General features: G+C 41.6%; 2 protein-coding genes across 2 annotated transcripts; one reads left to right on the top strand and one right to left on the bottom strand.

Annotated features, from left to right (window-relative positions):
- The first annotated feature begins 1,112 nt into the window (after positions 1-1,112).
- On the top strand, positions 1,113-9,321 carry adprh (ADP-ribosylarginine hydrolase). Its single transcript, XM_053340934.1, has 8 exons — positions 1,113-1,416; positions 2,118-2,235; positions 2,427-2,535; positions 2,908-3,006; positions 3,093-3,198; positions 5,188-5,454; positions 6,336-6,550; positions 8,591-9,321. The coding sequence occupies exons 1-8, from the start codon at positions 1,409-1,411 to the stop codon at positions 8,737-8,739; spliced, it is 1,071 nt and encodes a 356-aa protein (XP_053196909.1). The 5' UTR covers positions 1,113-1,408; the 3' UTR covers positions 8,740-9,321.
- A 98-nt stretch (positions 9,322-9,419) lies between these two features.
- Positions 9,420-20,636, bottom strand: LOC128381010 (ataxin-2-like protein). Its single transcript, XM_053340933.1, has 23 exons — positions 20,002-20,636; positions 18,949-18,988; positions 18,534-18,590; positions 18,111-18,182; positions 17,736-17,895; positions 17,213-17,334; positions 16,922-17,013; positions 15,910-16,158; positions 14,770-15,221; positions 14,598-14,684; positions 14,391-14,504; positions 14,129-14,209; positions 13,883-13,944; positions 13,186-13,538; positions 13,024-13,093; positions 12,726-12,857; positions 11,801-11,864; positions 11,426-11,607; positions 11,109-11,250; positions 10,906-11,015; positions 10,443-10,622; positions 10,178-10,346; positions 9,420-10,074 (listed from the first exon to the last, which is right to left on the bottom strand). Exons 1-23 carry the CDS (start codon positions 20,124-20,126, stop codon positions 10,025-10,027), a joined length of 3,165 nt encoding a protein of 1,054 aa, XP_053196908.1. The 5' UTR covers positions 20,127-20,636; the 3' UTR covers positions 9,420-10,024.
- Positions 20,637-21,867: the final 1,231 nt, after the last annotated feature.

Raw genomic sequence — 21,867 nt, 5'->3', positions numbered from 1 at the left:
GCAACTGTTTAATGGATTGCCATGAAATCCTGTACAGACTCTACTGTTACCAGCAAGTCTAAAGCATTCACTTATCCAGTGAAATCTATCTCAATGTTTACTACATGGATTGACACAAACGTTTAAGACATTCATGTTTCCCTGGCAATATACCCTAATGACTTTCGTGAGTCGCTGACGCTATCTCTTACAATACTAGGGTTGTGTCAGTGGTTTTCAGTGAAATGTATCAACAGCTGTTGAATGGATTGCCTGTACAGACATTCATGAACCCTTGAGGGTGAAGCATAAGTTGGATGATCCACTGACTTCTCATGCAGGTCAACCTCAGGTCATAACATCGGTTTATGACCAAATACCTTCAAAAGTTAGCTGCTAATGGCGATTTTTTAAGGGTTAAACTATGAACATGCAATGTATACCCTGTTTTATTATCATTATCATTAAACCAAAATAATCTTCTAGTCTGTCTTTTTAAAACTATTAGTTGCAGCGAATATGACCAAATGTTGTGGCATAACAGGTTAATTTCAGATTTAATAGTATAGTAAGGAAAGTGGCTAATTCGCTAACTCTGTTTACAGACCACAGCTTGCTAGCTAGCTGAAATATTAATTCTTGCATTGCCAGCCAATGCATAATGTGAATGAATAATGTGTATTCATTATAATAAATTGGACACTGAATGAAATTTAATACTAAATATCATATTTAGTACACTAGTGACAAAATATTAACTTACCCAAAAAATAAAAAGGAGACATTCTGATCCTACTGGATTTTGGGGGCTAATGTCGATTTCGATGTTACGGAGTAAAAAAAACCCGATTGATATTTAAGCCGATAATGTTTTGCAAAAACTATAAAAAACAAAAAACGTACAAAGGCATACATATTTACTGGTTTTAATAAAGCCAATAAAGTCAGTAATTGGTTAAATTCAGTGTTTCGTTATTGTAGTTATAGAAGTTTTAACAGAGAAGCACTCAGAATGAATGCAAATGAAACCAGTGTGGTACAGCTACATGTGAATAGTGAGTACATGGGAACAAGTCAATGATTATCCTGGTGAAAAAAAATGCCATTTGTTTTGTAATGTGTCCATCTTGCCAACTGGACTGCAGGCTTCTAAAGTTGCTTTGCCTGCGTCTTTTTTTAGCTTGCACGCCTTCAAGCTGCTGGTTCGGTATTGCAAGTCATGTGCAGTAGTTTTGGTGAATGAACGCTGGTGTGTTTGCAGGCTTTGTCTGATCTTGAGACTGGGCTACTGGGCTAATAGGCTAATACTTGCATCAAACAGCAGCAGAGAGTCAGACCTGAGTGTACCACTTCAGCTTGCAGCCCCGGTGTCAACTGAAGTGTGTGACCGTCTGGTGAAGCCTGATTTCGGGGGGAGAGAGACGCTGCAATGGATCGGTGAGGCTGCTGTTGCATGGAGGAAGGATTCAGTGCAGCAAGTGACACATTTAACCTCTGTGTTTGTCGAGATTGAGCCAGGAATATTTTTGTTTAAGCAGACTCGTTTATATGTTGTATTATGTATGATAATATAATAATACATTGACAGGTGGATGACTTAACTAAAATCTATAAAAACTGAGCAAAAACGTTCTTTGTGGAGACCTTAGTTTACATTAATAAGTGTATAAATGTGTATGTCTATTTACTTATGCACCATTTTTTCCATGTTGCCTATAGCCTGTGAAAATGGGGTCACAGCTGCAGATATGAAAACAAAACCAAAAAAAAGGATAAATATTTTCTCACACATCAGGAAAGTGTTATCTTATTATAAATATTTCAAATAACTGATATATAGGCTATTGGAAGAATTTAAATTATTTAGAGCCTATCTCTAAACATCTTATTGTAGTGTATTGATCTTTTTTCCACTGTGAAACTTTTCCAAAAATACTACAAATCATACTTTGCTTCAGTGCAGCAATTCCCACATCAAAGTAGCAGCACCAAACCAGCCTTTTGGAAGCTGTATAATAATTTGCTGATTTAAAAGGTTCCTCATGACTTATTAGTTTGGCTTTGTCCGGCTTCACAAAGCAGCATAGGTTTGTTAACAGAGTGGCAGTAGTAACATGTCTCTGTGTCTTTTATCCCAGTGGAAGTTCGACACTGGAGCACTACAAGGCAGCCATGTTGCTGAGTGGTGTTGGTGATGCTCTGGGCTACAGGAACCAGCTGTGGGAGTACAATGAGTCGGGACCAGCTATTCACCAGGTTAGTGTTGGACCCTCATCGATTGGTTTCCAGGTACCTGGTACAACGATGAGGAGTTTAATGTTACTGTTATTTCATTTGCAGGCAGAACTTCATCATTTTCAGCTCTGTACTGAATCATAACTTATTGAGATAAGGTCATCTGTTGCTAAAGGAATATTTCACCTAAAATGTCTATCCTGTCCTTGCAGGAGCTGAAGGATCTCGGCGGTCTGAAGAACATCAAGGCCGAGCTCCCTGACTGGCCAGTGAGTGATGATACAGTTCTGCATCTGGCAACGGCTGAAGGACTAGCAACTGGTGAGGTCAACATCCCATTGGGCCAATTTTCTCTCTCCAGTTTCTGTCTCCTGTTTCCTCATTCTGTTTCAATCGAGGAGTTGATTGGATTGAACTGATAGTCTGTGTTGTTCTGATGAGGCCTCATCAGGACACACACCACACCCTCCTCCTCAAAAGCCCCAACTAAAGGTTAAATCTAATTTCCAGTCTTGCCTTGATTTGCTGCTTTATTACGGCTCTATACAAGTGGAGGGGAAATGGTAGAAATTCAACTTGACCTTTCCTGTGATAAGGCAAACAAGCAGCCTTGTTAACAGATCTGATACATCTTTAAAAATGTTAAAATGGACAGGGTCTGCAGTTTGAGCAAGTTAACTCTCACCATCACAGGGAAGGGCGGGGAAGAGCTCCTGCATGATGTGGCTGTTCGCTATGTTGAAGGGATGAAAGACATGGAGGGGAGGAAACCAGGTCCTTCAAGCATTCTGGGTGAGAAGACGCCTTCATTTTTCAATAATATCACAGTCATGGGTACTGAAGCAGAGATTCTATCCACTCACATTTGACCTTTTTAGGAGTCTCCCAGCTGAGGCCTGGGGAGGAAGGGGGCTTCAGAGTGCCCTATAACCCAGAGGGGACAGGCTGTGGAGCGGCCATGAGGTCCATGTGCATTGGTCTGAGGTAACTTAGTATAATCTGAATGCATCCAATTCACTGTCTGCCCTTTGTGGGTAAGGTTATATTTTTTAATCATCAATGGTATTGCGTTCTTGAGCTGGTACAGGGCATCTTGACAATCAGCTGAGTTGAACTAACTGAAAGCCTCTTTTTGAAAGTTTTTTAGGTGTAATTATTAAAGTTTTTGGATTAGTAGAGAAAAAGAATAACCTTGAAAACTGATTATGACTGTGAAAATGATTAAGGTGGGAGAGGGCATCAGAGTCGGAAGAGGGTATTTTGATTTATTTTTTGACTGAAAGCAGGATAGTCTGACCTTATGAGAGTCTTTATATTTTCTTACACTGTTTTCTGTCACTGTTTCTTAGCAGTATAGTTTATAGTTACATAAATAGACAAAAAGAAACAAAAAGACAGCTTTCACTTGCACTTTGTCACATGCAGATGGCAACTGTTGTGTCTGTGTATCAGACATTTTATTCATGTGAGCATTGGTGGCACACATTAGAAGTTCCACTGGGATAATAAGGTTTAAATTGGAGTACACAATTAAAGAAGTTGTACCAATTGAACACAGTTATATTCTTTTGACATGTGCTACACACCTTTCCTAAAAGACCAAAAATCATGCTGGATTTTGACAATGCCAAAATTGCAGGGACATGAAACAGTCTAATTCACCCATAAAACTTGATGGATGAAACTGTAAAAATATTGCAAGTCTTTTCATTGACGGTTTTAAATAAAATGAACGAAAGAAAGTAAACTATCTTTGATGAAATAATTTCTCCTCAGTACAGTTTACTTGCATGTGTTCACACCCACAGACCCAAAGAGAGAAAAGAATCAGTTTCTAACCCTAACCCATGAACCACAGACACACACATACAGCGGTTATAGAAAGATCTCTAACCATCAGGGTGCAAAGACAACTTCACAGTACTCCAGCTTGGTTCAGATGAATGAACAGGGTTTCATGTTGTCTGAATAATATGCAAATCCTCTAACTTCTAACATGTTATTCAAATGTTAAAGAGCCACCCTACTTATGTTACTGACATGACTTTCATAAGTTAAGGTCAGAGTCCAAAATAACTCGCTGCATTCCAGAGACCAGTGACTAAAGTGTGAAAAAAGTTCCTGACTCAATAAATTGACAGGTCTTATTGCATGAAGAAGTTAGCAAACTCATCAGTCAAGTATTTCCATTAATAATCTTTCTTAAATCTGCAAGTTAATTTCTGAATCAACAGTTTAGTCTGTAAAATGTAAGAGACTATATGGAAAGCTGTAATTCAGTTGCAGTTTCCCAGATGCCCAGCAGGCGTCTACAAATCCAAAAGAAAATCCAAAAGATTCAATCTACAATGATAGAGAAAACTATTGTGGGAGAATCTGGAGCCAGATAATGTTTGGCATTTGAGTTTAAAAGTTATTTGAACAACTAATAGATTATTGATATAATTACTGATTATAAATAGAGAAATAAGTTAATTGTTTCAGCTCTAAACTGAAACAAGAGGAAGTTTGTCATTGGAAAAAAACGGTGGGTGTTTGATAGAAAAGTAAATGTAGGTGTGAATTAGAATTATTACATAGTTAAGTCTACTATATATAAGTCGGTTTAGAAAGCCAAAGGTGTGTACAAGACTTGACACTGAACATTTCACATTTACATTACACATTACATAGCTGCTGCTCTACCGCTATCTATCCAAAGTAATGAATGCAACAGTGAATAAGTGAACATACTTTGATCACCAAGCAGACAATAACAAATAAATCAGAGGTCCAGGGTTAAAACATTGGCCACAACCAGTAAATATGTAATATGGAGTCAATTAAAACATGAAAAGAAGTAATTACAGTGTACATAATTTGTATTTGCAGCATGCTTAAACACATCTCTGAAGTGTGTGATGGACCTTAATTATGATTGTGGAGCAAAATATCCTCCCCAACAAAGGCTGATAAGGACTTTGTCCCCACCAGGTATCCGAAGCCTGATCAGCTGTTGTCCTTGGTGGCAGTTGCCGTGGAGACAGGCAGGATGACCCACCCTCACCCCACTGGTTTCCTGGGAGCTGTAGCGTCTGCACTTTTCACAGCATACGCCGTCCAGCACAGGCCCATCACAACTTGGGGTCTAGGCCTGATCAATGAGGCCTGTCCGATAGCAAAGATGTTTGTTCAGGGTCGGGGCTTCGCCGTGGAAGAGACAGAGAGAGACTGGAACTACTTCTGTGACAAGTGGCAGTGGTATGAGCGGCTGGAATCCGGTTTAGTTAGGCTGTCATGTTGCATCCGAAATCATGTTTACAATGTCAGCAACTTCTATGAACCTATTTTAATCTCAAGGTTAACAGAGGATGGCATGAGATTTGTACAAAAATGACTTCACTGGTTTACCTTAAGGTAATTTTTATTCTTATCTATGCCTTCTGATAATAAGATCGATACACAAATTGATTACTTACTTTTCTACCTAAATTTTAAAAAAATCAACAATCAAATGCCATCTAATTTCCTTCATTTGACACATAAATATTATCTGAAAGCGGACATGCTTTTTGTGATTTTCTGCTAATTTTATAGTGAAAATGTTGGATGACGTTAAACATGGTCAAAGATCCTAAACTTGAGGTGAACTTATGTTAAAATGCTCTCTGCAAGTCAAAAACCAGGAACCAACCTTCAGCCTGCCATGAAATACACATCTGTAATATTACCTCTACTTCGTCCTCGCTATGACATCAGATTGTTCACACGTGCCAACAAAGGCTGGCTGACCTGTAGTCTTTGTTGTTTGTGCATTTCTGCTAACATCTATAATCTGTGATATCCAGGATGAGATATCAGAGCTAGCAAAACACTCAATAATTACTACTTGCAATAAAAGGAACAGTTCAACATTCATTGACTTGCTTGCTGCGAGTTAGATGAGAAAACTGATACCACCCCCATCAAATGAGCAATAACAGAGTTTTATTAACTCGCAGCAAGGAACTACATAAGCAAGAAGTAAATAATGACAAATGATACAATGTCAGGGTGTCTGTGAACTTCTTTCACATCTGCAGACTTGTGGTTGAATGGAGGAGCATGCAGATGTCAGGATGACCTCTTACCTCTGTCTCCAGGTATCTGGATTTGAGGGGGATCTCCACTGGGGTGGGGCCTGTTCGTTGGCCAGAATCCTACGGCCCAGCTGAGAGGGATGAAGCCTACAAGAGTTTCAGCCTTTCAGGATGGGCGGGCCGCAGCGGTCACGACGCTCCGATGATAGCGCTCGATGCCCTGCTGGGAGCGGGCTCAGACTGGGAGGAGCTGATGAGCCGAGCAGGTTTCCATGGAGGTCAGAGGTTCAAACAGGAAAATGTCTGTGAGGTAGTTTTATGGATCTTGTGGGCAGAGAGAGTAGGCTAGACCTAAATCTGGAACATCTCTAGTTTTATCCTAAACCTATTTTCTATTTTATGTCAACACTTCACCATGCTGGCATATTTCCCACATCACTTAAAACAGTTGTCCTCAAACCACTTGTGAAGAAACATAATCTGGATCCATGTGTCATTGCTAATTACAGGCCCATCTCCAATTTACCATCCCTCAGCAAAATACTTGAAAAAACAGTTTACATTCAGCTCCAAAATTATCTTACCTCAAATAGCGTTCTTCATATTTATCAATCAGGTTTTCATTCTCACCACAGCACAGAAACAACACTTATCAAAGTTATAAATGATCTACATATAAACACAGACTCCAAACAAATATCCATCCTTGTACTACTTGATCTCAGTTCTACTGACAGTTCTACCACAATACTTTTTTTTGGCGCACAAGCTCAGAGATAGACAATTGCAGCACATCTCAGTTGTCTGACTCTGGAGAGCAAATCTACAGCAAGAAATCTGGGAATAATATTGGACAGTAATATAGATTTCAAAACTCAACCACTTTACAAAAACAGCATTTATCATCTAAAAAATATTTCCAAACTAAAAAGCTTCCTGTCACAATCCACACATTCATAACAAGCAGATTATCATTAGATTACTGTAATGGCCTTTTCACTGGCCTTCCAAAATCCAGTATTCACAGGTTACAACTAATTAAAAATACAGCCGCATGTATTCTCACTGGAACTAAAAAATATCAACACATCACTCCCATTCTTAAATCTTTGGTTACCCGTCAAAATGAGAATTAATTTCAAAGTCCTCCTCCTGGTTTACAAAGCTTTAAATGGCCTCGCACCTCAGTACATAACAGACATGCTCATCAGTTACACACCAGCAAGAACCCTCAGATCCACAGGCAGCAGAAATCTAGTTATGCCTCGCACAAAAACTAAGGAAGGGGAGGCAGCTTTTTGTGTTTATCCCCCACGCAGGTGGAATACCCCGCCTGAAATAGCCAGAGGCGCCACATCAGTAGCCACTTCTAAAAGCAGGTTAAAAACTTTTCTTTTTATGACAGTGTTTGGTTAGGTGTGTGTGTGTGTGTGTGTGTGCACATGTGTGTTTGATTGGACTTGTTTATCCTGTTTTACATTTTGTTGTTATTTATTTTATTATGATTTGTTGTGAAGCACATTGAGTTTACCTTGTGTATGAAATGCACTTTATATAAAAAAGAATAGTTTAAACTCTAATTGATCCTCATGTGTTGAGGACAGAAGCAGCTTCGACAAGGCTGGATAAATGGAACCTGAAGCATATGGTGATTAACTGAACAAGCAGTTATTACAGTTATTGCCAGCATGGGCAGGTGGTATGAGTTTAGGTGCAACATGTTGTTTTGTTGAGTTTAATCTTTTAATTTTGGCTTTTTAGGTGGTTATTTTACTGAGAGATCATATGCTGAACATGTTAGCAAACAGTTACCTATTCACATATGTAGCAGATGCAGAACTTATATTTATTGAGCTCCTCTGGGCTGTCTTTGGTCTCCTCGAACTCATGAAGAAAATATTTGTCCCTTTAGCTGCTAAATGTTCCCCTTAGTTGTCTGTTTACCCGTTTTGTAATTGGCAGGTAGCATTTTAAAGCTGCTTTACTGAAAAAAGCTGAGTAATTTGGCGGAAAACGCTATGAGGCTGAACCAAAACACTGAAGGTACAGGCCAGAAAAATGCTACAACACTATCTCAGTAGAGCTGAGTAGTACTGCTGTCTCGTGATAATTCTGTAGGTTCATCACTACAATCAGTCCTTTTGATGTAAAAGCAGTCATGTGATTGTTAACACAAGAAAATATTGACTGCCAACATATAGCAGCTTTAAAGGTCAGGAAAAGCCAACAAGATTGATTTCAATTAAATCATATAATTCAGCTTCATCACAGGACTTATGCTCATGCTGCTGTCTTTGCTTTTTTCTCTTCCTGCCCAGGTGACAGTGACAGCACTGCAGTGATTGCCTGCTGCTGCTGGGGTCTTCTCTACGGCACCCATGGGGTCCCAGAAGGCAACTACTCCAATCTGGAGTACCGGGACCGACTGGAGCGCAGTGCAGAGCAACTTTACACCCTGTCGCATTGAGAAGGCCACCGCAGCTGGCCTCTCTGACCGTTGTGTGTGCTGACGGGACACAGTGAGGGGAAAACTAGGCCACACACTAACACATTGACGTAGGACTTGCTGGTGCCCTCAGCAGTACATTGATCTTGAGTGCTGTCACTGAGCCACAAAGTGTGGTGTCATACTTGCCTGAAGGGGAAGCAAAGTGTCCCACTAACCTAGAGAAGAGTAATTTCTGCCACAACAAGGGGTGTGTGCCTCACGGGTCTGCACAGGGTCTGGGGAATGAAGAGGGGTCCCCCTAGTGACCACTTTAAATTGCCATGTAGAACTGTATCACTGACAAATTCAAACTAATGAGCATATGAATAAAAAAGTCCCCTAGGAGATAATTACTTCATTTTGTCAGCGCAACAGCAAATGCTTAGCGAGCCTCAAATTTAATGTGCTCTTGTTATTGACTAATGAATGATACATTTGTGCATCTCATTATGGTTAACTGTTACTTCACACAGGGCAGGGCAAACTGTAACACTGTAGGCAAGCACAACTAATGACAATAAATTAAAACAAACAAACTTTGAAGTAGAGTTGAAAACTTTATTTTTTGGTCATTGTTGTTTTTATATTTTTTTTGTCTTGTCCATTTTTTTATTAATTATATTTTCCTAAGGAAGAGAAGAAGGGCAAAGGGGTGGTTTTAACTACTGGATCGAGTTTAAAAAAAAAAAAAAGATTTGCTAAAAATCCCCTCTCCTCTTCAAATCCCTCTTTTCGTGGAGTATTCATGAGAATCCCGCGACATTCTGTGTTCCCCCATTCGTGTCATGGTACTGACGAAAAAAAAGAAAAAAAGAACCACAAACCCTACAAGGCTAAAACACATTGCTGGAAGATAAAGTGTCTGCTGCTGTTTTTCATCTGTGATTTCCTCTCTGGCTGGTTCAACCCAGCAAGGTGCCTCATGTCTCTGAAAAGGGAAGAAGTTGGAGAGAAGAGCAGAATGGCAGCAGGAGGGGGGGGGGGTCGGACGCTGCTGCTGTCGTCTGCCACCATCATCATTAACATTAACAAGGTCCTCCTGGTCTCGGGCCGACCCCGAGGTCGTACTGATGAAGAACATTTGAGCAGAAGAATAAGGTGCTGAGACTTTTTATCCTATTCTCTCCTCTGTACTATCCTGCCAGTCTTGTTTTGTATGAGTCGCGTTCAGTCTGGGCCTCACATCCAGCAGGCGGCGGGGATGTTGGGGCTCATTCCTGGGGACAGTTTTAAGAGGTTTTAGGGGGGTGGGACAAGATGGGTTTTAGTTTCCAGGCGGATGGAAGGAAGCAGGGTGTGTTTGAACCTGCATCGCTGTGGAAGTTGTACAGAAAACACTTTGTAAATGTTACACGAAACCACAAAAGATCACTTTTAAAATGATCAAAGAACACATTGTTCTTCTGTTGGCTCTTACCTTGTGGATGTCCGATGTAAAAGTGTTGGTGTCCTCCTTGCTGTGGTCCGTGCTGTGGGTGCTGGGGCACTGAGCCGGGGCCCTGCTGAGGAGGCTGTAACATCAATAACTGGGGCTGACCGTGGCTCCCTGAATGGTGGGGACCTGCCATGGCTCCCTGTACGTGGGCCTGGAAGACCAAGAAGAGATTTGTCAAACGAAACATTTTCATACTGAATTTGAGTTTTTTGTCCAAAATGTTTTATCGCAAACAACGGATCCATACCTGTGCTATCTGTCCCAGGGGGTATGAGGGTTGGATGCCCTGGTGGCTGTGAAGGCTGTAGCCCTGAATGGGATAAGAGCCCTGTGGAGACGTGTGGCCTGGTGGCATATTAGGTGGGGTGGGTGCAGACAGGGGACCTGAGTGGTACAAGGACTGCGGCTGTGGACCTGACTGGGCATTCTGAGGGGAGAAATTATACAGTTAAAATGTTTAATCAATTAATTATAATAGCTGCGTTCTCTGAACTTGATCCTCCAGAGGATGCAACCTGTGAAAGTGAGTCAGACTGAACCCGTCCCTCTTCCCCAAATTACACCATAAAATGAGCCCAGCATGTCTATCCATTATAGTGTGTTTAGACTAGACATGCAGACTCTGGAAGATTTAACCCCTGATTTGGGACATTGTCAGCATCTCCTGGTATATTTGGAGAAATCCAAGTAGACCTTAAGGGGCATCTCACCTGTCCAGGGCTTGGTGCAGCATGCTGGGGTGGGGGCTGGTTGCCTGTTGGGGTACTGGAGGGCTGGGGCTGATGCACTGCACCCGAGTGGTGGGAGAATGACTGTGGGGCTGCAGGGAAAAAAAGATTATGTCAGCATTGTGATACACCACATCCATTGTTGTTTGACTGTAACAGGTGGTGAGACTCTTGTTGTTGCTCACCATAGATGCCCTGCTGTGGTCCCTGTGGCCCGTCTCCCTGTGCAGGGAACTGGGGGCCTCCTGGGGGTCCAAGGGCTTGTGGGTGGGGGCCCCCGCCTTGCCCTATCATCCTGGCTCCACCCTGCAGCATGGGGTACATGGGCTGCAGAGAGAGAAAAAAGAGGGGAATAAATAAGCTATCAAATAATTGTTATAAAACATCGGCTTTAAATGTGGAGGCAAAATACAAGAAGCGAGCTTCATTGAGAAACATCTACATCTGAATTTTACTCATAACTGTGAAGTGTCATTTTTTGTATTGGACTCAGAGGTCCTACCTGTCCAGGGTAGGGCGTCATGGTCTGGATGACCTGCTGCTGGCCGTACTGCTGCGGGTTGTACTGAAGGTAAGACTGAGGGTAGGGGGACGCTACAAGAGGAGCCCCGGCTGCTGACGCTGCAGCTTGCAGCATGGGGGGTGCTGCATTACCGTGGTCAGAGCGCTGAGCCACAACTGAGCCTGGAGAGAGTAAAGAATCATCAAGACAATGGATAGTGGTTTTTCAAGAGAAAGGCTGCTGTCTCAGGACTCAGTTCAGGTGTGGTTCATGATCGATGAGCCTTTGACAATTCTAAAATTGAGCACTTAATGACAAAATGTTTTTAAAAATTAAAACCACAAATTACAACAACATTAGGTACAGTGGATTTACCTTTGGTCCTTTGGTATTTTCCCTGGCTAACTGTAGACATGGAGTACTGGAACATTGGTGGGGGCTGTGAGACAGAAATGATCAAGAGGTCAACACAAGAAAAAAAAGCATATGCACCATCAAAATTAAATCATTAGATAAGCTGAACTGAGTAGTCAAAAAAAGTCGATCACAAATCATCCAGAGAACTACACTCAGGGAACATGAATGAAAGAAGATATAAATAATTCAATGCACCAAATAGAGCCCAGAATAAAGTAGAGTCAATGTCAACGGACAAATTAATAACACTCCTCAGACACAGAACAGCCCTCGACAACAAATCCAGAGTAGAAAACAACAGAGATGAGATACAAAATTAAAGATTTAAACATACATGTACAGGCCCATAGTGCTGAATAGAAAAGGTTACATAAGAGGAAATGAGATCAAGGCAAGGCTGAAGGTTGGGTTTACTTAATTGCCTGGATTATCTGGATAGTTTTAGAACAGTTCACCACAGTGTCAACTTCAGCTGCCTTGATTCTAGCAGTGGACCTTTCAAGTAGATAAACATCAGGAAAAAGGTGAGCCAGGTTCCCTTCTTCAAAATTCTGAATTTTTTCATGTTTAACTGGTTATCAGGCAAAATGAGACATCTGAAAATGTCAACTTTGGCTCCTGGAAACTGAGCCCAACATGTCATGGAGAAAATAATTTGCAGATTATTTAACAATGAACAACCTTAATGAATTGTTTTAAAAACAGGTGCTTTCCCATCATTCCAGATTTTGGAAGTCTTAACATTACACTGGAGGGTAATATCAATGTGCAAGTCTCTCTCTTTTTAAAAACAAAACAAGGAGTTCATGGCACTTCCAAACAATACAGGACAAATAATAAAGCACAGAAACAGTGACTCTTGTGAAGGGATTTGCTTGTGTACCTGCACAGAGTGGATCTGCGAGACGTAAGAGAGGTAGGGGGCGTTGTAGAGGGGTCCTTGTCCACCTGGGTGCGGAAGGACCACTGCATTTGGAGTGGGTCGAGGTGGGGTGGGTGCAGTGTTGGGTTTTGTCTGCATGAAAAAACAACAGGACAGGTAAATAAATCTGTGTGTTGCTTAGAGAAACCATAAGGGTGTAAACACAACCAATACAAGAATGTTTTCTATATCAATAATATTGTGCTAACAGGTTTTTGATTGTACAATAGATTTTGATAATAGAGGTAAATTAGCTTACCATAGGCATCTGAGGCTTGATAGGGTTGAATTCTTTAGCGTTAGGATTTAAGGTTGATTTCTTTACTTGACTGGAAGAAGGAAACAAAAAAAACATTTTTGTTAATAAACATTGCACATCACAATGAACTTTGACCAACCCTCAATCCTTTCCGAGACTCACTCTGCTACGCCCTCTGTCCGCTCTCCTGTGTCAGACCTGGCCTCCTCACTTCCTGGAGTCCTGGCAGGCTGAGGGACGGCCGGTGACTGCCTGTCTGAAACTGGTGTTGTGGTGCTGGCGGCTGTCGGGGCTCCAGGTGTGGCGGCGGTTTCCTTAGCGGGGTCCTCAGCAGGAGCTGGTGAAGGCTGAGGTTGGGGTTGGGAAGGGCTGGAAGCTGGAGGCTGAGGTTTGGCCTCAGCAGAAGCATCTGACGAGGGTTTGGCTGCGTTGGGTTGGTCGACCTCGCTGACTGCAGGAGGGGTCGCTGCTGCTGGAGAGCTCGGGGAGCTGGAGCTGCCTCCACTCGCCTGGAGCTGGAAGAAAAAGAAAAATCAGGAAGGATGTAGGTGATAGCAAAACAAGAAAGGATGGAATGAAGACTTCACAAACAGATACATTTAATCATGAACTAACAACTATTGTCCCTAATGTACAGCTGAGAACATATTTCCCTGAATGAGCACCCTAAAGATTGAGGGAGCCAACAAATATTCACTGTCATGTGATACATGTTAATGGTCACAACTAAATGAATAAGCCATGAGTGATGATTAAAAAAAAGAGACGTCAGGCATCAGTGATGTCTCAGGACGCGGCCTCTTGATTGATGACAGATTTTCTCATTTCACGCTTCACAGAAAGGCGACTCAACTCTTACCCTGAATTCCTGGCCAAATTTCCGCAGCTCCTCAATCTGTGTCCTTTGCTGAACTGATGGAGCTTGGTGGAGAAGAGAGGAGACCAAAGGTTAATTAATGAAAATGTGGTATTTTAAAAACACTGAAAACTATATACTGTCAAAAACACACAGGGCAGGAAACTAGGCACGAGTGGAGTGTGTATTCCTCTAATTTATGTGCCCATTAAGTTCAGACTTGTTCCGTGTAGTCTGTCTTGCACACACCTTTTTTGCTCTTGCTGTCCTCTGTGCTGCTGGGGCTCTCAGCTGAGCGTTCTTTTGCAGATGTGTTAAGGATCTCATTCACTGTAAACACAAAGAGACATACGGCGAGCTAATTAGTCGCAGCGCTTCATTAGATTCCACCTTTGATACTTGTCCCCTACTGTTACGAGGTGACTGTCTCATTCTGACAGACGACGCTCAGATCATTACAGAATAAAAACAGTTTTGACTTTGATTTCAGGAGGCGCCAGGTGGGACTTACCATCGAACATGAAGGTAGGGGTGGGGCCCGACGTCTTCTGGGCAGGCAGAGAGACAGATGATGTGTCCAAATAAGGTGTATCCTGGGAAGTGGCTGATTTAGGAGAGCGAGTGGCTGCAATAACATGAAGGATATTATATTAAGGTAAGCTTTTGGTCATAATCAATCTATAATAAAAAAGGAGAAGTTGGCTAAATGTGACTATACCTGTAGACTGATTGTGACTGTTTGCTGTGCGGACTGTTCTGCTGGACTGTGGAGGTCTTTGGGCTTTGGGAGATGTTCTGGCAGAGACTGAAAAGGCACAAAAATAAATGATAGTTTTCCTTCGTTCATACTGTATGAGCAACATGTCCACATACGCTTCAAACACACGTACCTCCATTAACAGGCCTGCCAGCATCTGACAGCGAGTGTGGAAGTGAGTGGGAATGTGGGACTGTGTGTCCGTGTGGGGCAGGAGGACTGGCTGGGGATTGAGCAGCCGAAGCAGAGGTTCCTGTGGCTGCTGGTCCTGCTGGAGAGGCGGGTGTGTAGGGGCTCGCAGGGCCAGAGGCCGGGCCTGGGCTGGGGCTCCCCTGGGGGTGGTGGGGAGTGTAGGCCCCGCCTCGACCCGACAGGGGGCTGCTTCTCTCGGAGGGGGAGGCGCCAGGTTGGGGCCCGGCAGCAGATGGCAGTGGGGGTCTTGGGGAAGAGGAAGAGGAGGATGGAGGGGTGGAGCGGTAACCACCACTTAGACGATTGTGAGGTGGAGGCCCGCCAGAACCTCTCTCGGCTCGCTCCCGGTTCATCTCTCTCTGACGCTGAGGTAATGGAATGTACTTGCCCTCCCTGACAGAAGACAGAACATCACACAGGGATGAAGCGTACAGGTGAGATAATATCCAACAAATCTGACCAGTGCATAGAAACATGAAGAAAACAGTTTAAAGCCAACTACTTTACTTTGCTGGTTTCAGCATCCAACACTTCAGGAATGCACAAAACTGCCAGATTTCAAAAATAAACTGATGGTTTTAACTGTGAGACTACGCAATAATATAAACGATTCATATTTATTAAGTAGTGCAACTAACAATTTGTTCTTATCGATTAAGAAGCAGAGTATATTTTCAATCAGCCCAAAGTGACGTCATCAAATGTCTTATTTTGTCCAGTGAACTGTCCAAAAGTTCAAATTATCATTTTATTGTGATATTATGATAAAGATTCTCAAATCAAATGTTTGCATTTCTGCTTGAAAATGATCTGAACAATTAAACAATTATCAAAATAGTAGCTGGTTAATTTTCATCCCATTGACCAATCAGTTAATCAACTACCGTAATTATTGCAGCTGTTATACGTATAGAAATGGATCCAAACAAAGCTTTTTTTGGTCAATATAGCAAGCACTGATGAACTTTTTGCTTCAAATAACTACATTACCATCAGCACTATTTGAACAACGCACATAAAACATGGCAAAATGTCCCTTTAAGTAAGACCATCACTAACCCCCTTCTGAGCAGCCTCTCACCTGTTGTTGGCTCCGGGGCTGTCTCTGCCCCGTTCTCGATCTCTGTCGCGGGGGCTCTCACGTCCCCTCTCCCGATCGTTGCCATCACGCACCACAGCGCTGTACTTTTCCTCCTCAGATTTGCCGTCATCGTTTTCCAGGCTGACACGATGGCGGTACTGGGGACTAGACTCGATCTCACTAGCCAGGCGAGCAGCGCGTGCCTCCCTCTGTCGATAGGTGTCAGAGTTGCCTCTCTCCAGTGGCACACTAAGCAGCGAGGAAAAAGGCGGGACAAAGAAAACACAAAGTAAAGAGGGGATAAAAACCTTTAAAACTGCTAATAAAGCCACTCCACAGGGAGAGAACTGGTAGATATCCAGTATCTTAACTAGGATGCTTCCTTCTGAATGAACTAGTGTACATTACTCTTCATATTAAACTGCAACATTTTTAAATTTGATACGCTGTAAAGACAGAATACTTTCAACTTTAAGAAAACTTTTGCAGGTTTGATGTTTTCATCCCTCTCTAGTTGGACTTGTATTGACTAGTGAGATCAGCTGGAGGAAAGTATTTGGTTTAAATGAAATCCTGGTCACCAATTCCAAAAATAAAAAAGGGAGCCATTGCCATAATACTTTCAACAGTTTGTCACTTTCAATTTGAAATCATATTTGAGACTCAACCAAAAAGAGTTTTACATAAAATATATCACTGTTAGCTTGATATAAGATATGCATGATAGAAACACAGTATAGAGAACACATTTTAGGCCAATATACTTTACGTCTCACTGATCAAATTACATTCTGACAACATACAATTGCTTGTTTTATTATCTTGCAAAAACCCCCCCACCAATTTTAGAAATCCACAAGCAGTTGTGATATAAAGACAACACATAAAATGAACAAAAATATATATAAAAAAATAAAATGGTTTAACTAGTATTCATTTCTATAGCTGTTGGTTTATCATAATAATTATTCATCAAGGATTCCTGAAGGCAACACATCTGTATGAAACTTACGTGTACATGGAGAGGCTGGAATCATATGTAGATGTGACTCCATATTTCACTTCATTGTACCGAAACATCTCATTGGCATCCCAGCCATTGGACTGAGGAAGGAAAAGTGGACATAAGTGGGTTAGTAAAATAACAGGCCCGCAGCTATTATTTCCTGGATTTATGTTGTATTAACTTGATTAATGAACATGATTATTTAATTAGCTTTGTCTATAAAATAGGTTCCTAGTGCTCAATGCTGCTTACTCAAATTGGTTGTTTAATCAAGAGAGATAAAAGACAGCGACTCACTGCATCATTTTCCAGATTATAACTCTCGCCGTTGCTGTCTCCTCCCTCCCATCTCTGCAACACTTTCTCCTTGTGTTCCCCATTGACGCGGGTGGAACTGATGGCGGTGTCTGTGAAGGTGTCTAAAAATCAAAGACATGAGAAGATGAAACGTTATAAAAATGTTTCATTTGACAAGATTTATCTGCAGCCTGCATTTAGTCCTGAATCAAACAACAAATTATGTAATTGTATGAAATTATTTTCACTTCTTTTCCAGTCATGACATCAACTAACACACAGTCCAATAACTCAGATACTTGACTTCTCATTACTTGACTTGTTCACGTTCAAACTTTATCATAGTTTGCAGCAGTCACTAAACTGCCGACAATGATTCAATGATGATCTCAGCATAGACTCTTCATACTAATTTCCACACACAGCCCTCTTCTCTTTTTAAGGGGAACTATGTGTCTTTGCAATGTCAATGAATAAGGTGTTAGTTAAAGGCGTTATTTTCTTGTACCTTTTGTGTTTGTACCTTTGGTGGCATAGTTGAGGTCAACATCTCTGCAGATCATTGTAACCAAGTCAGAGGGACTGAAGATCATGGTGTCAGTGATGTCCTCCCACCGTGGCTGGGCTGATGTTGAGCTGTCGTCCTCACTGCGTTTGTGTACAGCATCCACGGCCAACTCACACTAAGGACCACACATTAGGAAAACATGTAGTAGATATGTGAGGACTGTGTGAACTTGCACTGCAGAATTTAAACAACTAAAAAAAAAAGGCCACGTTTAACATTGACAGCAAACGACTATAATATAGACTACTACTACTACAACAGGATTATTTGCGGCGCGTCATTTGAACTTGCAGAGGAAAGCGATGCCTGTGTGTCTCATGTGATTCTTACCCGAGAACTAAGGGTCTTGAATATGCCTTCAAACATGCTGCCATTCTTTACTCTTATATCGCAGGTGGAACCCTGAGGGGGAGGGAGAGAGAGAGAAAGAGAGAGATTGTATTAAAACCTGTTTAACCATGAGGAGTGAGTCAAATTTAAATCCAAAGTTGCACGTCTACTGTATGTTGCATGATGTAAATATTTCATAGAGACACATCAGAGGTAGCCGTGACACAAAATGTACAGTCTGTCTTTTCATAAACAAAACTGATATTTATTGTTGCTACTTTTACAGTAATATAGTTTACATCTTACTCATGACTACTGTCGTATTTGTCAGCTGGGGTGATGCAATCCATTAACTCTTTAGAAAAACGAGCAATAAATCACCCTGTTCTGAGAAGGACACTGATAACAAGTCAGATGACTTACCACAACAGCTGTGAGGAAATGAAGCATTCTGGCATTGTTGTAGACACCCTCAAACACCTGCAGGTGGGAAAAGGCATTAAGTATTCATGGAGACAAATTTTCAGGAAGACATGTTGAAAACCTGCCAAATGTTGGATTTAAAAGAAAGTGGTTTGACACTAAATACTTCCTAATGTCCTTTTATACAGGAGACTCACTTATACTATTTTCTGTTGTACTAATTGAGTGTTATCACTGATGACTGAACATAGCAGTAAAACAGCCATATATTTTGAATTACGATCACTAAAGAAACAAACAAAATACTGACTTCCCAAGTATGATGTTAAAAAATGTGATGGGTTAAGACATTTCTAAAGGTCTTTCTCTATTGTGTGTGTTTGCCGTTCCAACTTCTCTGGAACAAAATACTCACAGGGGATGACTGGAATGATGGCTTTGCAGAGCTACGATTCCTGTGAGAAATGGCACAGTTATAACATGTCTGTCAGTTTGGAAAGCAAAAGGGGTAAAACTTGTTTTCAAGCCTGTCAAGTCAGTGTCACATTCCACATTCCACACATACAGTATATAGCTTGAGAAAGGTTGACAGGTTCAGTAAGAGGTCTGACAAGTTCCCAAATCAATAATCCTACTGCACTGACAATCTCCATGTACAGTGCATAATGGGTCAACTGGTGTCACCGGTAATGAACTTCACAGATAGTGACAACCTGTCTTGTTTTGAGTGCTGCTGACCAGAGCCAAGAAAGGCTTCGACCTTTGTGGTTGGGTGATCAACACACATCTTGATAAAGGCACTTTTCAATATCAAAAATATCCTGTTTTGATTGTACTGACCCCTCTAAGATTTATCTGACCTTTTTGAAAATTGAGCTCTTTAAGAACAAAAGCGAAAGTAAAAGCTATAACATCACAATATTACTAGTGTAATCTTTAGCTATTACAAGCCATGTGGAAAATAAATGCACACTCCATTTATAATTTACCTATGAAAAACAGTTACAAAACAAAGACTGACAGGAGATCGGTAAACACACATATACACTCATCTCAGAGATAAAGACCACATGTGACCTTGTGCTGGCCTTAAACCTCTTCAATGTTTATTATAATGTGTCTACTGCAGCGTTTACTTAAATAAAAGTATTGGTGTAAAAAATAACATTTTTCGATCATGAACGCCCTCACTCAGGCTTTAGCAGGCCAGATAAACTTTGTGTCTACTAGTATATATGTTTTGCTTCTCATTTCTTTCACCAAACTTGAACCCCACCTCACTTATTTGTCTTCTGTTCATTTTGAGCACTCTGATTGGCCCACGTCAACTGTCAATCAAACACAGACTAATCTGATTGGTCAGGAGAGAAGCTCTACTCATGGGACACGCCCACAGCTTTAACCGGTAGGCCTGAGTCTCAGCCGGATCCCCGGACTGTCCTGACAGGACCCTCCCCACCCCGCTCACCTCCCGGCCGGGGTCCTGTTGCCGCTGTTCATGCCGCTGACCGAGGAAGACACACCGGCGGGGCCCGTGGTGCCGTTAGATGCTTTTCTCCCGCCGGAGCCGGGTTGCTGCGGTTGTTTCAGCATTGTGAAGCACAAGGCTCAGACAGTACAAAGTGTACGCTAACTTATAAAACTAACACTGCCCGATGTGAAGTTGTTTTGGACGCTATCTTCAGTAAATATCAGCTGTCCCGAGGAGCCGGTGTAGCCTCAGTAAGACCGGCTATTGTAGCTAATCTTGCTAAGAGAAAACCAGTCGCGTGTGGCCTAAATTGTAACGACAAAAACAGTTCTGCTACTTAAATCCAACGCAGTGTATAACTTAACAAAATACACCGTCTATCTGCTTTATAACCGCGGTGGTTATGTCAAAGCAAGCGGGTGATAAAAGTCGAGTTTCCGTTTGATTATTTAGCAGCGGCTAGCTCAGTTAGCATTAGCTCCGCTGCTCAGGCTCACTTCGGCGCTTTCCTCCTCTCCGGGATTTACTTTCCTCACTCGGTCTCGTCACCGTCACTCCGGCACCGCTGAGCCTTCTTGTAAAAAATATAAGGTCTCGGCGTTACTGTCAGTTGCCTTAGAAAGTTGGATTTGTTCAGGTTTCAGACGGAAAACCTGCTGCGGTCGGTCAACACCACCTCTCGGTAGGTTCACTTGACTCAATCCGCGCGCGGCTGACTGGAAACCGGCTGAAGGGGGAGGGGCGCGCACGAAGAGCGAGTGTGAGAGAGTGTGTGTGCTGAATCGATCATTGATCCTGATTTATCTCTGATATTAATCACAATCAGATTGATTCATTACCAAATACAATATATTCAGAGTTCTCCAGATGTCAACAGAAAAAAGCAATAAAACATGAACTTTAAAGACTCCCCTTCAGTCATGTGGGAAGATTTATGTTAAATAGGCTACTCTACTTAAAAATGTTTGTCTGATGTGTTTTTCCACAAAAAAGTTCAATTATGTATATTGGTCAGTCGGTATTGGCCTATCATAGCTATATCGGTATGGTGTAGGCTATATGTTATCCCATTTGTACCAATATTTTTAAAAGTTATATAGGGAGCATTTAATGTACATTTGATCATTTTTCTTAACTCAAGCAAAATATTTATGTGCTTGTTTTTGTGTTTGTTATTTAGTTAGTTATAGTTATTTATTTAATTATTCAATTCCCAGTGTACTTTACTGTGTCAGTGCTTTGATTTGATTTTGTACCATAAAGTGTATTGTTAAACTGTAAAATGTAATCCCTTCATTACATATCTTTGTCACAATAATTAACCTTAATATCGGTATCGGCATTAGCCCCAAAAATCCAGTATCAGTTGGGCCCTAATAAAAACCCTTGAAATAACATCTAGTCCTCCCTCTTTAAAAATACAGACATTTCAGAAGTTTAGCTGCTCCACACAAGATGTCTCCTGCTTCATTGTAAAGTTCGAGCACTGGGGGAGTGGCTCTCATACAGGGGTCCGGGGAGCCGAGGGATTCCCCAGAAAAATGAGGGGTAGTAGCCTGCACTTTTACTATTTCATTCCAATGTGAGAAAGAGAAAGATTTACTCTGATCACAGGTTTCACCCCCTCTGCGGTCATCTCGTCAACTACAGTTAACAACTATTGAATTTTGAGTGGAGGGGGACTTCAAACAATAAACATCAAAAGCAGAACAGTGTATGAAAGGAGATAAAAAGAGTTAATTACATTAGTGTGTAGTGGGGCTGTACTATTTGCATGCATATTAACAAGATAAATATGTGTGAAAACAAGCAGTATATAAATATAAGTACATTCATATGCATCCACATTGTCATGATTCATTA

This window comes from Scomber japonicus, chromosome 20 (genome assembly GCF_027409825.1).
Source record: "Scomber japonicus isolate fScoJap1 chromosome 20, fScoJap1.pri, whole genome shotgun sequence".
Taxonomy (NCBI): domain Eukaryota; kingdom Metazoa; phylum Chordata; class Actinopteri; order Scombriformes; family Scombridae; genus Scomber; species Scomber japonicus.
Note: the sequence above shows the minus strand (reverse complement) of the source record. Positions and strands in the feature narration are given on the sequence as shown.